Genomic DNA, 18,065 nt, shown 5'->3' with positions numbered 1-18,065 from the left:
GCCTGAAAAATCTGTTGACATGGAGGAACTGCTCAAAGCCTTGCTGCAAGCTACAGCGTCTCAGCAGGAGGCCACCAGACAGCAGCAGGTGGCAATGGAGGAAAATTGGAGGCAACAGCGCCAGGATAGAGAGGCCTTAGCAGAAGTGGTGCAGAGACTTGCAGCCCGGATTGGAGATGTGGTCGTCAGTGCTCCGACCAGCTCTAGCTCTATACGGGCCAGTCACTACCTTCAGAAAATGACAGAAGCTGATGATATGGAGGCCTACCTGACCACGTTTGAAAGGACTGCCGAGCGTGAGAACTGGCCGAAAGCACAGTGGGCCAGTCTGCTGGCACCTTTTCTGTCAGGTGAGCCCCAAAAAGCGTACTTTGATTTAAGCCCTGCTGAGGCTCGGGACTATGATAAACTAAAGACTGAGATCCTGACCCGCCTGGGAGTCACGCTGTCAGTACGAGCACAACGGGCGCACCGTTGGGTGTACGCCATGGAGAGGCCTCCTCGCTCCCAGATGCACAACCTTTTTCAGCTAACAAAAAAATGGTTACAGCCAGAGACACTAACTGGTCCCCAGATGGTTGAAAGAATCATCATGGACCGCTATTTGAGATCTTTGCCCGTGGTCCTGCGCAAGTGGGTGACCCATGGAAACCCGGATATTGCTGACCAATTAGTGGACATGGTAGAGAGGTACTTGGCGGCAGAGGAACTACTGATGACCACCCAGCAACACATAGATCCTCAACAGCGCCCTTCCGTAAAGACTGGTAAGACTGTTCCGTGGGAAAACGTTGCTGGGCGGATAAGAGAACGCAAGGCTGGAGAGACTGTAAACACTGGCCCTGGAGACTGGCCAATGGGGCTAGAAATGTCTATGCTGCCCAAACGGGTTGATAATCGTGTGGCTAAATGTTTTAGGTGTGGTATGCCAGGTCATGCTATTGCCAATTGCCCAGTCACGCAAGAACCCATGCAATGTGATGCTGCCTTTGAATGTCGCAGAATGTCTTTCTTTGCTAGGTTAGCCTGTACTGTGGTACCTTCACCTGAGCTGGAAAAACAAATGTGTGATGTGTTCTTAGAGGGTAACCGGGTAGAGGCCTTGCTAGATTCAGGAAGTTTAGTTACCCTCGTGAAAGCTGGGTTAGTGAACCCCTTAAAGGTCCAGCAAATACCTATTGGGGTAACTTGCATACATGGGGATACCCAACATTATGTCACTGCTGAAGTGAATATAGAAACTTGTTGTGGGTCAGCAATTGTTAAAGTAGGACTGGTCCCCACCTTGGTGCATGAGGCCATAATAGGGAGGGATTTTCCTCATTTATGGAAACTCTGGGAATCACGTTTATCAACAGATATGAGAAGTAAAGAGCCAGTTGATAATCACTGTGATTTTATGGATGTACGTGTGTCTTCGCAACTTTCTGTCCCTTTGCCTTTTGCTAGCTCGGCTGGGGAAGTGACAGATGGGGAGTCCAGTGAAGACCCTCTTGCTGGGAACAGAGACATAGTAGTTAGAACTGAAAGCGTGCCTGACCTGGAGGTAAAGAAGGATCTGTTTGCATCTGAACAGTTAAAGGATCCTACCTTAATAAAGGCTAGAGAGAGTGTTAAGATTGTTAATGGGGAACCTGTGGTACCAGGTGACAGGGTTACGTATCCCCACATGGCCATCTGTAATGAGCTCTTGTACCACATTGTCAAAATGGGTGAGGATGTGGTGGAACAGCTGGTAGTTCCCAAGCCTTATCGGAGAACGGTACTAGATTTAGCTCATAGTCACGTTACAGCAGGACATTTAGGGGCAGAAAAAAACCTGAAAGTTTTACAAAGGTTTTTTTGGCCAGGGGTTTATAAAGAAGTGTCTGAATATTGTTCTTCCTGTCCTGAATGCCAGTATCATGCCCCTAGACCCCATTTCAGGAGCCCACTAGTTCCCATGCCTATTATAGAGGTCCCGTTTGACAGAATAGCCATGGATCTCGTGGGGCCCTTGTTAAAGTCCGCTCGGGGCCATCAGTATATCCTGGTAATTATGGACTATGCCACTCGATATCCTGAGGCTGTCCCTTTACGCACTATCACAACCAAGGCGATAGCTAGGGAGCTGGTGCAGGTTTTTAGTAGAGTGGGAATACCAAAATAAATTTTGACTGACCAAGGTACTCCATGTCAAGGATCATGAAAGAATTGTGCAAATTATTTAAGGTCACTCGCCTCAGGACGTCCATTTACCATCCCCAAACTGATGGGTTGGTGGAAAGGTTTAATAAAACATTAAAAAGTATGTTAAAAAAGGTTGTTGATAAAGATGGGAAAAACTGTTATTGTTTGTTGCCCTACTTGTTAATGGCCATCAGAGAAGTTCCTCAGTCCTCTACAGGGTTTTCTCCATTTGATTTGTATGGTAGACACCCCAGAGGGCTGTTGGACATTGCCAAAGAGATGTGGGAAGAACAGCCCACTCCTTATAGAAGCGTTGTTGAACATGTAACACAAATGCAGGATAGGATTGCAGCCGTGGTACCTATTGTCAGAGAGCACATGGAACAGGCCCAAAGTGCTCAACAGAGGGTATATAACCGGAGTGCCAAGATACGGGAATTTGCTCCTGGAGATAGAGTTCTTGTTTTGGTACCCACTATGGAAAGCAAGTTCTTAGCTAAATGGCAGGGTCCATTTGAGATTAGGGGAAAAGTGAATGAGGTTAATTACAAAGTATACCAACCGGGAAAGAGAAAACCCGAACAAATCTACCATGTTAACTTAATCAAACCCTGGAAAGATAGGTTGTCTCTGTCAGCGGAGCCTTGCCCTTCGGTGTCTTCACCTCGGTTGCTTCCCGCAATAAAGGTGTCAGAGACATTATCAGCTGATCAGAACAATCAGGTTAAAGAATTTCTCATCCAAAATAGGGAGATATTTTCAGAGCTGCCTGGCCAAACGACCATAATAAAACATGACATTGTCACAGAACCAGGGGTCACGGTCCATTTAAAGCCATATAGGATTCCTGATGCTCAGCGAGAAGCTGTTTCTAAAGAAGTTAAAACCATGTTAGAACTTGGAGTCATAGAGGAATCTAACAGTGAGTGGTCCAGTCCCATAGTTCTCATCCCGAAGCCAGACGGTAGCATACGCTTCTGTAATGACTTTCGTAAGTTAAATGAGGTGTCCAAGTTTGATGCATACGCCATGCCCCGTGTAGATGAGCTTATAGAAAGGCTGGGAACAGCCAGGTTTCTCACCACGTTGGACCTGACCAAAGGTTACTGGCAAATACCTTTATCTGATGGCGCAAAAGAAAAAACAGCCTTTTCGGTTCCGGAGGGGCTGTACCAGTATAAGATGTTACCCTTTGTGTTGCATGGGGCTCCAGCAACCTTTCAACGGGCGATGGATAAAATTTTGAGGCCCCATAGAAAATATGCAGCTGCCTATTTGGATGATGTGGTAATTCACAGTACAGACTGGGGGTCCCATTTGGTTAAAGTACAAGCAGTACTGGACTCAATCAGAGAGGCAGGGTTAACTGCTAACCCAAAGAAGTGCTGCCTCGCAATGGAGGAGGTCAAATACTTGGGCTTCACCATAGGCAGAGGTCTGATTAGGCCCCAATTGAATAAAATTGATGCTATTCAAAACTGGCCTCGTCCAGTGAATAAAAAACAGGTAAGGGCTTTTTTGGGAATAACTGGGTACTATAGACGGTTTATTCCCAATTTTGCGACCACAGCAGTGCCGTTGTCAAACCTTACCAAAGGGAAGCAGTCAAATATGGTGAAATGGAACCCTGATGCAGAAAAAGCGTTCCAAGCGTTAAAAGTGGCTTTGTGTTCACAACCTGTATTGATAACACCAGATTTTTCAAAAGAATTTGTGGTACAGACAGATGCCTCAGAGGTAGGGATAGGGGCTGTGCTGTCCCAAACCAGAGATGGGGACGAACACCCTATCATTTATTTGAGTAGAAAACTCAGTGAGCATGAAAAAAGGTATGCCATTGTGGAAAAGGAGGCTTTGGCCATTAAGTGGGCACTAGATACCTTGACATATTACCTCTTGGGTAGACAAAACCAAAAAACCACAGGCGCCTTTATTCCACAGAAGAAATTGCTGCTTTCCCAGGGGTAATTGGTTTAAAAAACCCTCAAAACAATAGAACAAGTAAAACAATGGGAGAGCGCTAATTTAATCTGTAGTCGATTTTATTATTAAATGATTAATTTTAAAACTAAAAATAATACCGGCCAGTATCAATAAAATTGATTCATATTTTAGTAAAACACATGTACGTTACACCAATACATATAAACAGTGACCTGAAAAAAGCTGTATTATAAACGTGCACCAAATCTCTGTTTGAAAGTCCTTAATTGATACTTTCTATTTTTGCTACAAGTTTACTGTTCAGTCCACATATCCAATGTAGCAATATACGCATGCACCTGATGGTTTTTTTCCTTGCAGTTGATGAGTGCCAGTTACTTTAGTAATGCAATTAGTCACTTTTTGTTAATTTTGACTGCAATATTCATTTGATAAAAAGCAGTCATGCATGGCCATGCAAAGAATATATCTGTGCTAAATCCAAAGCTGTTATCAGCAGATAAGATATCTTAGCATACTTCTATGGATCAGTCAGCAAGCCTCTTTCACCGCAGTTGGATGATTACCCTCCCGGCTGCAGCTCTTTAATTCAGCCTTATCTGGAGTCCGTATATCACCTCTATAGCAGCGATGTTCCTCCCGGCTGCTTGCTCACTAACCGCTTTCTCGGGGGTAGTGGTCACTTCTCCGCCTTATGCCCCTTCTTTGCACAGGGGTAACTTGTTAACCAGCCGGCTGGTAAATGCAACTCCGCTATCCCGTATGTGTGGTAGACAATACAGACGCGTTTCCCCGCCTCTTTAGACCCACACTGAGGAAACTATCAGGTGCATGCGTATATACTATGTGTATATACATGTGTTTTACTAAAATATGAATCAATTTTATTGATACTGGCCGGTATTATTTTTAGTTTTAAAATTAATCATTTAATAATAAAATCTACTACAGATTAAATTAGCGCTCTCCCATTGTTTTTCTTGTTCTCTTGGGTAGACAATTCAGACTAGTGACCGATCATGCCCCTTTAAAATGGATGTATATAAATAGAGTATAAAGAATGCTCGTGTAACTAGATGGTTTCTGGCATTGCAGGATTTTAAGTTTACTGTCGAACATAGACCGGGTACACAATTGGCCAACGCAGATGCATTGTCCCGCATCTTCTGTTTGGGGGCTACAAGTTTTCCGGCCTCTAGGTCGAAACAGGGGTGGGGGATATGTGACAAGAACACTGGAATAGTGTTTGAGGGCAGGTATGTTTGTCCCAGGTTCTTGTCTTACATGTATTAGGAAAATGTTTTGTTTTGTCAGAACCTTTTCAGTTTATTGGAAAAGCTGGATAAGGGCCCTGAAAGAGAGATGGGGCAAGTTCCAGACATTGGGCCCAGTTTGGGTCTTTGTCCTCACAGAGGGCTAATCAGGGTTTCAGCTGTGTAAGTGGGTTATAGGGCTGCTAGCCTGATTAGTGTGTGCAGACTGCCTGGGAAGGCTGCAGGATCTCTGTGAGAGAAATACGCTTCCTTACACAAGTGAGCCATACAGTGTTGGTTGGAAAACTCTGTTTTTGTTTAGAGACAGTTAGGAACGTCTTATGTTTAGTTAGTGCCGGACAGGCAAGGTATTTTCTTTTGATGTTTGTTTTGTTTTCTGTTTAATAAAACTGGTCGTGGCCAGTTGCACCATAAAAACTGGACTTGTGTGACTTCTCAGCTGCTGCCGGCTGCCATCTACCCCAAGAAACGGGGTCCGGTTCCCCTACAGTGTTACTATATATATATATATATATATATATATATATATATATATATATATATATATATATACGCAAATTGTTTGTTCCGGCACTCAATATACATCAATGAGGTCTTACCCCGGTGTCCACGTCCTAGGCCGGTAACCAGCATACAAAGATACAGAGGGGGACGGCACTCAGAGGATTTTGAAAAAAGCTTGTATTCAAATAGAGATATCCATCAACGTTTCGGTGCTAGACAACACCGTCTTCAGGATGTACAAAACAGCAGTGAAAAAAATGTAATGTAAAAAAGAAATCCTCTGCTACTTTTCTTGCTTCCAAGGAATTATATTCCCTTTTTGAAGCAACTTGGGTTAATCCTGAGAGGAAGTTTCAGATTCCAAAACGGTTTATTACGTCCTTCCCGTTTGGGAAAAAATGGGAAAACCCGCCGATAGTGGAAGCGTCAGTTTCCAGGCTGTCACGTAAGATTGTTTTACCGGTTCCTGGGGCAGCTTTGTTGAAAGATGCTGCAGACCGCAAAATTGAGACCACTCTCAAATTTCTGTACACAGCGGCGGAGGTGGCCCAAAGACCCACTATAGCAGGCCTGGCCAACCTGTGGCTCTCCAGATGTTTCGATACTACACATCCCAGCATGCCCTGCCACAGTTTTAGCATTCCCTAATAGCAAAACTGTGGCAAGGCATGATGGGACTTGTAGTTTTACAACAGCTGGAGAGCCACAGGTTGGCCAGGCCTGCACTATAGCTTGTGCATGGATCACTAGGGCGATTGCAAAATGGTCTGGTAGTGTAATTGACAGGTTAGATTCCTTGTCCAGGGGGCAGATTATTTCACTCCTACAGCATATACAGGATTCTGCTAACTTTATGGTGGAGGCCTTAAAGGAGATTGGATTGCTCAACGCTCGCACTACTGCCATGGCAGTGTCAGCACGTAGGGGCTTGTGGCTACGCCAGTGGACTGCGGATGTGGATTCCAGGAAGGCGTGGAAAGCCTACCTTTCACAGATGAAGCCCTTTTTGGAGATGAACTGGATACGTGGATATCCAAGGCTACGGCGGGTAAGTCTACATATCTTCCTTCCGCAGCTCCCCCGGCTAGGAAATCCTATTCTGCACCAACGTTGCAGTCCTTTCAGACAGCAAAGTTTAAAGGTAAGGCCAAAGACTCTTCTACTGCATTCAAAGGTAATAGAGGTAAGCCCAGAAAACCTGCAAATACAGTCTCACAGGATCAGGCCTCCTGTTCTGCTTCCGAAAAGCCTTCAGCATGACGGTGGTCAGCAGGCAGGTGGGAGCCCAATTACGATATTTCAGTCACGTATGGACCACCTCATGCCTGGATCCATAGGTAAAAGATCTTATCGTCCAAGGCTACCGATTGGAGTTTCAGGAACTCCCACCTCACAGATTCTTCAAATCCGGCTTACCAGCTTCGCCCGAAGCAAGTATGACTTTACAAGCAGCAATTCAAAAACTGGTACAGACTCAGGTCATTGTTCCAGTTCCACTTCACCTACAAAACAAGGGTTTCTATTCCAACCTGTTTGTGGCGCCGAAACCGGATGGTTCGGTAAGACCCTTTTAAACCTCAAGACACTGACCCCATATTTACGGGTGTTCAAATTCAAGATGGAGTCGCTGAGTGCGGAGATCTCAGGTCTGAAGGAGGGAGAATTCCTGTTGTCTCTGGATATCAAGGATGCGTACCTTCATATTCAGATTTGGACGCCTCATCAGCTTTATCTAAGGTTTGCATTGCAGGACTATCACTACCAGTTCCAGGCCCTGCCCTTTGGGCTCTCCACGGCACCAAGGGTGTTTGCCAAGGTTATGGCAGAGATGATGTTTCTCCTCCGCAAGCAGGGAGTGAACATAATATTGTACCTGGATATTCTACTGATTAAAGCACCGTCCAGGGAAAGGTTGTTGCACAGCATTGCCCTCTCCACACGACTACTCCCAGGATCACGGTTGGATTCTGAATCTGCCAAAATCTCACCTGGAACCAACACGGAGGCTTCAGTTCCTAGGGATGATACTGGTTACGGAGGTACAGAAGGTGTTCCTTCCTTTGGAAAAGGCATTGGTAATTCAGTCTATGGTAAGAGACGTCCTACGGCTGCCCCTGATATCGGTACAACTGTGCATTCGCCTCCTGGGAAAGATGGTAGCTTCTTACGAGGCACTGCAGTACGGAAGTTTTCACGCAAGACCTTTCCAGCTGGATCTTCTAGGCAAATGGCCCGGATCGCATCTACACATGCACCAGAGGATCAGTCTGTACCCAAGAGCCAGGATTTCTCTGCCTCTTCTGGAGGATCTTCTACTACAGGGGCCATTCGTCTATCAAGACTTACCGTGGCTACGTTTGACGGCATGGAGGTTGAGCGTTAAATTCTAGCCCGGAAAGGGATTCCGGACAAGGTAATTCCTACCTTGATCCAGGCCAGGAAAGGGGTAACGTCTAAACATTACCACCAGATTTGTGGAAAATGCGTCTCTTGGTGTGAGAACAGGACATTTCCTGCAGAAGAATTTCAGCTGGGTCGTCTTCTGCTTTTTCTGCAGTCTGATGTGGGTCTGCGCCTGGGCTCCATAAAGGTCCAGATTTCGGCCTTGTCCATTTTCTTCCAGAAACCGTTGGCGTCCCTTCCTGAGGTTCAGACCTTCTTGAAAGGCGTTCTGCACATCCAACCACCCTTTGTGCCTCCCACGGCACCTTGGGAGCTTAACGTGGTGTTGCGTTTTCTGCAGTCGGATTGGTTTGAGCCTTTACAGAAGGTGGATGTACAGTTTCTTACATGGAAAACGATCACACTATTGGCCTTTGCTTTGGCACGGCGTGTTTCGGAATTGGGGGCCTTGTCTCACAAGAACCCCTATTAGATTTTTCATGAAGATAGAGCTGAACTCAGAACTCGTCAGCAATTTCTTCCAAAGGTGGTGTCATCAACCGACCTACTGTGGTTCAGGTGCTTACTGGCACCTCTTCTACTTCAAAGTCCCTGGATGTTGTGAGGGCTTTGAGAATCTATGTCAAACGGACAGCTCGTCACAGAAAATCGGACTCGCTGTTTGTGCTCTGTGATCCCAAGAAAATTGGGGGTCCTGCTTTCTAAGCAGTCTATATTGCTCGCTGGATCACGCTGACTGTCCAGCATGGCCACGGCAGGTTTGCCGGTTCCTAAGTCAGTTCATGCCCACTCTACTCGGTCTGTGGGTTCTTCCTGGGAGGCTGCCCGGGGTGTCTCTGCTTTACAGCTCTGCCAAGCAGGCAGAGCCGGCCCTAACCAATATAATGCCCTAGGCAAGATTTTGGCTGGTGCCCCCTAGCACCACCGCTAGTTCCGCCTCTGACCCTGCACCCCTTTCCTAGCACCATCACCCCCCACCCATAGCAGTCATTTTTTTGTTTTCCTACCCCCTGTAATTTAAATAAGAACAGTGTCCACATTCGGCGCACAGCCCAAAAAGGTATGTGTTTTTGCTGGCAAGGGGCATGGCCACACAATAGTACCCCCAATTCAAATTATGCCTCACAGTAGTGCAAATTTATTCACAAGTTATCATACGATAGTGTCCCTTATTCACATTACATCACACAGTAGTACCAATTTACCTTATATACGTTACTTCTCACAGTAGTGCCCCTCATTCACATAACATCATACTGAATTGCTCCTTATTCACATTACACCACACCATATTGCTCTTTATTCTCATTACACCACACCATATTGCTCCTTATTCACATTACACCACACCATATTGCTCTTTATTCACAGTAGTGCCCTTTCTATACGTTACGCCACACAGTAGAGCACCTTATAAACATAATGCCACACATTGGTAATGCATTTATACACATAATACCACACAGTAATGCCCCTTACACACATGACACACATTATTAATGTCCTTATAAACATAGTGCGCCTTACACATTATGCCAACCCTTATTAATGCCCTTATACACATAATTTCCCTTACACATATGCCACACACATTAGTGCCCTTATACACATAAGGACACTTATAGTGCCCCTTACACATATGTTACACATTATTAATGCCCTTATACAAATAATGACACATATAGTTCCTGGCATGAGTCTACTGGCAGCTCTGCTAACGTCGGGTGCCTATTTTTTATGAAAATGCATCTCATTTGCATTGCTATGTGGCTAGGATGCACAAGCAGCTTCTGCTGATTAAAATGATATGCAGCATGCCTATATATTGTGTGCGACTGTGGCTATATCTGCATACAAAATGCTGCACACAGAATATAGGCATGCCGCATATCATTTTAATCAGCAGAAGCTGCTTGTGCCCCTAGGCAATTGCCTAGTTTGCCTATGCCTAAGGCCGGCTCTGCAAGCTTGTCAGGATGGAACTTGTTTGCTAAGTTTTACAAGTACGATACTTTGGCCTCTGAGGACCTTCAGTTTGGTCAATCAGTTCTGCAGGAACCTCAGCACTCTCCCACCCGGTTTGGGAGCTTTGGTACATCCCTGTAGTACTAATGTGGACCCCAGTATCCTCTAGGACGTAAGAGAAAATAGGATTTTAATTACCTACCGGTAAATCCTTTTCTCGTAGTCCGTAGAGGATACTGGGTGCCCGCCCAGTGCTTCGTGTTTCCTCCAGGGTTACTTGGTTAAGTATTATTGTCGGATCAGCTGTTGCTGTTCTTGTTCATGTTGTGTAAACATGGTTTTCTTCTTGTTTGTGTGTGCTGGTTCGAATCTCACCACTATCTTTTTCTGAATCCTTCTCTCAAGATATGTCAGTCTCCTCGGGCACAATTTCTAGACTGAGTCTGGTAGGAGGGGCATAGAGGGAGGAGCCAGTGCACACTATTGATTTCTTAAAGTGCCCAAGGCTCCTAGTGGACCCGTCTATACCCCATGGTACTAATGTGGACCCCAGTATCCTCTACGGGCTACGAGAAAAGGATTTACAGGTAGGTAATTTAAAATCCTATTTATTCTTTTTTGCACAATTTTTCGCCATTTTGTGTATGTACACTATGGGTGTGATTTAATTGTTAACATTGTATTCCATTGATAATATATGTACAGCAGTGAGGGAAAGGTATAATCACTAACATGCTAATTTAATTAGGTGTATAGTCCTTATAGCAGCGGTAAAGAGGAGCACTTATTTAAAACGCATTATTTCAGAAAAATTATTTTGCTCTTTACACTGAATTGAGATCTATATCCACTTTCACCCAGGAATTGGGCTGATTTGTACATTATGCTCAACTGCATCTGTGGCCAGCACAGACACCCCTATGCTGGCCCCTGGCCTCTTTGTTAGCTCTCAAACAGCATGAAGAGCTGAGCGTGTTTGTATGCAGGAGAGAGGCTGGTGCTGGAGAGACCTGCGTGCTAATACGGAGCAGTGTGCAATAAGTTTCCAGATGTGCAGTGCATAAGTAGACACAACGTGACTGGTTGTGAACTGTAATCTCTTAGTAAAGTGTTTGAGAAATGTTAAGGCACAGAGCCGTATAAAAGCAGCACTGCATACTGAAGAAGTCAGCATGTTCACTTTCTTCACAAACTAGTTATGACGCTCAGCAGAGGCCACTGGAGAGCCATGATCTTCTACGACTACAAGAGTGGTCTGCGACAGCAGAAGAGTTTTGACAGACACTGAGCTGCTTTTGGGTAGGAAGCACCGTCCCAAACCACTGTTTGTTTGGTTTGCAGAATTTTGTTGCGAGGACGTTCCCTGGAAGATGAGCATTGCGGCCGACTTGTGTCTGCCATCACAGAGGACAAAGTTACTCCGATGCAGGCCATAGTTGCGGTGGCCGCCAGACTGACCATGGCCCAATTAAAGAAGGTGTTAGGCATCTCATTGGGATCTGCCCACTTGATATTCCATGAAAAGCTTGGCCTGAGCAAGGTTTCTGCATGCTGGGTGCCACGTCAGCTGACTTAAGAGAGAAGGAAGCTCATGTGACTTGGTGCTGCAACATGCTGGACAGGATTGGGAGATCATCAGTGACCATGAATCCTGTATCTACAGTTTTGACCCTGAGACCAAACAGTTGACCCAGTGGACCCCAGCTAGAGGTGCGCCACTACAGAAAATCCAACATGAGCACATGCCAAGCAGATGTTGGCTGTTTTTGTGTCCAATTCTGGTCATGTAGCTACTGTTCCACTTGTGCAGCAGCACACCATCCCTGGGGACTGGTAGGCCAAGCAATGCCTACCGCGAGTGCTAGAAGCCATTTACAGGCACCGTCCAAGAGCTTGCACTCGTGGTGCCCATCAGTAATCTTTAAAAATAAGAGATTCCTTTCTCCCCACTTCTGTAATTGTGTCTTTTTGAGTATGAACTATTTTATTTGCTCTTTATCTACTTAAATTCTAACATCCTGTTCTTAGTAGTATTAATTATGTTACACTCTTTGTTTTTCTCTAGGTTGAAGAGATTAGAGAAATGGTGGATAATGATTTGGGGTTCCAGCAGGTTCCTCTTCGTCTTCATTCCAGGACAAAGACGCTTCTCTTTATCAGCAGTGATAAGAAAGTTGTTGGTTGCTTAATAGCGGAACACATTCAGTGGGTAAGTGTTGAAATGGAACTTTCGACAGTGGATGAATCTTACTGTGTATCTAGACACAATGACCTTCAGATTGTAGGTTCAGCTAATTTGAGTTTTGTTAATATCCCAAAAACCTGCTCCAATCATATATGTTACAGTAGTTGTTGATTGTCGTTTTTTTTGAGGTTCATTAGAGAAATGATCAGGACTGCAGAATCCTAATTTTCTCTGACAGTCACCTTCTTTCTAATAGTCATTAATAGTATCATTTATGATAGTACAGTTATTTCAGCTGTCATGATTTTCTTATACAGTACCTGCAAATAGTCATAGAGAACGTAATCCAGGGCATCCAAATCTGTCCAGATATTTTGATATACTGTTACTTTTCTTTTAGACGCAGGTTGTGTTCTCAATATTAAACCTGTCCAGGAGAGACGATTACTGTCTGCTATATGTTCAAACAATTCACAACAGTCCTAGCAAATGGGTGTAGTATGTTATGCCGGCGGTCGGGCTCCCGGCGGCCAGCATACCGGCACTGGAATCCCATCCGCCGGCATACCGACAGCTAGGCGAGTGCAAATGAGCCCCTTGCAGGCACCTATTCTCCCTACAGGGGGGTCGTGTACCCCCAAGAGGGAGAAAAGCTGTCAGTATGCCTCGGTCGGGATTTCGGCGCCGGTATGCTTGTCGTCGGGAGCCCAGCCGCCGGCAAACTGAAGACCACCCCTAAGAAATATAGTTCAGTGATCTCATTAGCAGTCCACTTCAGAGTCTTCCAAGCAATCGCTGCCCAGCCCAGTGAGACACAGCCATGGCTGTCACTCTAGTAGAATTGTTAGATCTGGTAATTACATCACCATCCACATGCTGATTCATACAAATATAATACACAAACACAGATGTGTCTTCTTACATCTAGCCCGAATTGGCCATGCAGCGCAGGCGTCTTAGTTGCAGTGCGATGCGAATAGGAAATACTGGGAGTGTGCTGGTTAATTTGGTATGCAACACTTGTATCTTTGTCCAACTGAGTCTGTATATGAAGCACATCAGAACTTGGCATGGAAAAAGACGTACAGTATACAAATTCAGAGACTCCAGATCACACTTTTCGCTACAATTCTCTTGAGATGTTTGTAGTGAAGCTATTGGGCATCAAATAAATAATTAGTAATAAATGCTGTGGATTCTGACCAGATTTACATTTAATAATAAGGAAGTTATGGGTTATATGTAACTGTTACTATAGTCTTAGGCCGTGTTTAAATGTATGTATTTATATACTGTAGAACAGTCTTTTTCCTTCACAATTCTTCCTAAGTGGCACAATCCATTGATATTTCTGTACCTCTTTGTTTTTTAGGGCTATAGAGTGATTGATGATATTATTCCAAGTGGTAGTTCTGACAAGGATCAGTTACTTTCGGAGCGAGTGAAAGCTTGGTGCTGCTCCACCTCTCCTGAGCCAGCTATCTGCGGAGTGAGCCGCATCTGGGTTTTTTCCATGATGCGACGGAAGAAGATTGCATCTAGGATGCTTGAGTGTTTGAGGTAATAAGCAATTTCATGGAGTATAACGTAAGATGTTATACTCGGGGCATTGGTCAGTAGTATCCTGTCATCCTGAAAGCAAAATCAGCCTCATAGATAGCGTTATATAAAAAGTTAATCATAAATGTGCCAAAGCATTCTTATGGGCATAATCTAGTAATTAGTGATAAATATGTATATGCAATAGTAAGTATAGAGCAGTATATTGGATGATCCATCATGATTTATTTGAAAGAGACCACCTATTGTAAAGCTAAATACACGTGTTCTCCTACAATCATCTTGCCTTAATACGCCATGCAGCAGGAGATGCCTGGCGTGAGTCAGTCGGCAGCTCTGCTATCGTTGGGCATCTTTTTTTACCAAAAAATGCATCTTATTCGCATCGCTATGTGACACAAGCAGACTCAGTCGATTAAAATGATATGCGGCATGCCTATATTCTGTGTGTGACTGTGGCTGTACCTGCATATGAAGTGCTACGTTACAGTGATTTCTGGTAATACACTAACGTACTATTTCATATGCAGATACAGCCATGGTCACAAACAGAATACAGCCATGCCACATATAATTTTAGTCAGCAGAAGCTGCTTGTGCGTCATATTCGCATAGCAGTGCGACTTAGATTTAAACAGGAAAAAGTTGCACATATATACGCTCGGCGCTACCGAGTTACAGCACGGTGTGACTAGAAGGGCTGCTTAGCATGACTTCAGCAAGGATGTAGGAGGACACATCTGTAGCATTCACATGGTATACCTCCTAAGTTAAGAAACTACGTAAATGTGGCATAGAGAAGTATTGCCAGTAGTAGCACGGGTGTGGTTCATTAGGTCGACATACATTAGGTCAACCACATTAGGTAGGCATGGTCATAAGGTCGACATGGAAAAAGGTCGACATGAGTTTTTTTTAAACTTTTTTTGGTGTCGTTTTCTTCTAAAAGTGGTGGGGAACCCCAATTAGTGCACCGTGTCCCCTTGCATGGCTCGCTTCGCTCTCCATGCTTCGGGCACGGTGCCTCGCTGCGCTCATCACAGCTTACCATTCCCAATTGTAGTCCACGTGGATCATTAAGTATGAACATGGTCAAAAAATGGGGGGGGGGGGGGGAATTGTGAAAACCCTTTTTCCATGTCGACTTAATGCATGTCGACCAAACGTGGTCGGCCAATGTATGTCGGCCTAACTCATGTCGACCTAATAACCGCCATCCAGTAGCACTGCCCTAAACATGTACAGCTTGGTAATGCGTTCATTTGGGAAAATATAACATGTGCTTCTAGAAAGGGGAGCGGGGGGGCCTATATTGTTTTGGGGAAAAGAAACCCCAAGGTACTATGAAATAAATGTACTATAGCGGAACATAACGTCCCGCTATAGCACTTCCTGCTTCACCTCTTTACCAAGGCGAAGCAGAAAGGTTCATCGAGGAGATTTATTACCATCTCGTTTGCTGGAGCGGGTGATTGAAAACTCCCTCTCTGACGATCCCCGCTAGAGCGCACAGCGTATCAGCTTAATGCTGATATGTGCTGTGTCTCTCCCCTTTACCCCCGGCAGACTCCAGGGTGCGTGCGCGAGATCTCACATGCAGCCCAGAGCAAGCAGCCAGGAGCAGCGCTCTCCCTGGCAGTATATGGACAACAACACCTACAGTTTCCGAAATAGCTGCATGTGTCGGAACGGTCAGTGCCACTGCCATTTACATTGCCGTGTGTATCAGCGTACTATCTTAAGGTGTCCACTCATGGACTGATTTTCTTAAACAATGTGGGCGTTTCCGTTTGTGGGCATGTAGAGATGCGATGCGCTGCCTCAGATCGCTTAAACATGCAGGAGGTGGTGAACTATGTGATGCTGCCAAATGTTGATGCCGGTATTGGGAAGTGTGTGTGCAGTTACCGATGCCGGCACCCTGCTGGGTCCCGTCGCTAGCGATCACATCGCTTCATGTGTGGGGGCTTTTACAGATAGTAGCGCTGATATAGACGGGCGCATATCGTCCCTGTCTTTTAATTAACTTCTCTGCAGTAGTGCATGAGACGGAAGCGATACCAGCGCACAGAACGTATTGGCAGTACATATATAACATGTTTAACATACTGTAAATAGTAGGCTTGGGAATGGAGGAATTAAGTTAACGGAAGTCCATCTTTGTATAGGCAAGGTATGTGGAAATAAGGAATCTAGAGGTGGCTATAGTTGTATGCAAAAGACCGATATGATTGTGCTCCGTCTGAGTGCACACACACTCTGGTCTGTGTACATAATGAGAACAATAAGAAGTCTTATTACCTATTCAGTGCACATTATGATCTAATTCATGTGTACATTGTAAGCGTCTAGAAATGAAGTGGACATCGCCGGGAGATAAATATACCATCTCCCTTTGCTATTGTACAGTTGTCTTTCCTGCTTCCTGCAGTAGAGCATTTACTCTACAGTCTTGGCAGCTGCGATTAGATTGCTGTAACGCGTAATGGCTTTCTCCGCCATCTCACCAGCAGATTGGAATTTATGCCTAGAGTAACAATTATAATCTTATTTTTATTTTCCTGACAGGAACCATTTCATTTACGGATCTCATCTAAACAAAGATGAAATTGCTTTCTCTGATCCAACTCCAGATGGAAAACTGTTTGCAGCACATTATTGTGGCACTAGTCAGTTCCTAGTATATAATTTTGTCAGTGGACAACAAGGGAGATGAAGATTTGCAGCTTCTCTAGTCTGCAGATGAAACGTGTGTTGCGTCTTCAAATGATCCTATAAATGAACTCAGGCTGTGAACATCCCAAGGGCTGTTCATGTTTTTTTTATTTTCTTAAAACTGGATAAAGCTTAATTTTTAAAGCAAATATTTTGATATCTTTTTCTTCCAGAAGATCATGGTTCAAAGTATTTTGTATACAGTACTTTAGTCATGTTTACATATAGCAAATTATTTTGTTCATAGTGGACTAAACTAATTGTAAAGATGGGAGACTCAGTGTAAACTGAAGTTCCTTATATGGGTATATACACCTGCACAAATGCCTTTTGTTAAAGGGTATTCCATATTGAGATATTTTGACTATTAGAGATAGGGGGGCAGATGTATTAAGGTTGTCTATATTACCTTCGTGCTCAGGACCTGAAAGTGACAAAACTTTGTTCTCCGTTCGTTTGGGGTAAAAAAAAAAAACTTCTTCTATGTAGCATTGGACCCTCGCGGGCTCGCTGCACACGCCACGCTTCGGGCTCAATGTCTCGCTCCGCTTCACTCGCCACACTTTACTATTCCAAATAGTCCTCTCCACGAAGGTAAACTAGACGCTACCGATGTATTAAGCCTGGAGAAGTGATAAAGCAGTGATAAGTGGAAGGTGATAATGCATCAGCCAATCAGCTCCTAAATATCAATTTACTTATTGGAGCTGATTGGCTGGTGCTTTATCACCTTGCACTTATCACTGCTTTATCACTTCTCCAGGCTTAATACATCTGCCCCATAATTCCTAAGATACATGTATAGTAAAGACACAGCACCTGGTTGCTTCTCTGCAAATGCCAGTCTCTCTATTCCAGTGAGGGCTGACTGGGTACACCTGTTAGAACAGGTAAGAGTTTGGTACAGGTTGAGTATCCCTTATCCAAAATGCTTGGGACCAGAGGTATTTTGGATATCGGATTTTTCCGTATTTTGGAATAATTGCATACCATAATGAGATATCATGGTGATGGGACCCAAGTCTAAGCACAGAATGCATTTGTGTTACATATACACCTTATACACACAGCCTGATGGTCATTTTAGCCAATATTTTGTATAACTTTGTGCATTAAACAAAGTGTGTGTACATTCACACAATTCATTTATGTTTCATATACACCTTATACACACAGCCTGAAGGTCATTTTAGCCAATATTTTGTATAACTTTGTGCATTAAACAAAGTGTGTGTACATTCACACAATTCATTTATGTTTCATATACACCTTATACACACAGCTTGAAGGTCATTTAATACAATATTTATAATAACTGTGTATTAAACAAAGTTTGTGTACATTGA

General features: G+C 44.3%; 1 protein-coding gene across 1 annotated transcript in view; it reads left to right on the top strand.

The window, feature by feature from the left end:
• ESCO1 (establishment of sister chromatid cohesion N-acetyltransferase 1) overlaps window positions 1-17,371 on the top strand; it is a 114,939-nt gene extending 97,568 nt beyond the window's left edge. Inside the window, exons 8-10 of the mRNA XM_063923573.1 lie at window positions 12,325-12,468; window positions 13,817-14,004; window positions 16,573-17,371. Coding sequence (XP_063779643.1) covers window positions 12,325-12,468; window positions 13,817-14,004; window positions 16,573-16,720 — 480 coding nt within the window. The 3' untranslated portion in view covers window positions 16,721-17,371. The remainder of the gene's footprint in view (window positions 1-12,324; window positions 12,469-13,816; window positions 14,005-16,572) is intronic.
• Window positions 17,372-18,065: the final 694 nt, after the last annotated feature.

The sequence above is a fragment of the Pseudophryne corroboree genome, chromosome 5 (genome assembly GCF_028390025.1).
Source record: "Pseudophryne corroboree isolate aPseCor3 chromosome 5, aPseCor3.hap2, whole genome shotgun sequence".
NCBI lineage: Eukaryota > Metazoa > Chordata > Amphibia > Anura > Myobatrachidae > Pseudophryne > Pseudophryne corroboree.
This window is presented reverse-complemented; position numbering and strand designations above follow the sequence as displayed.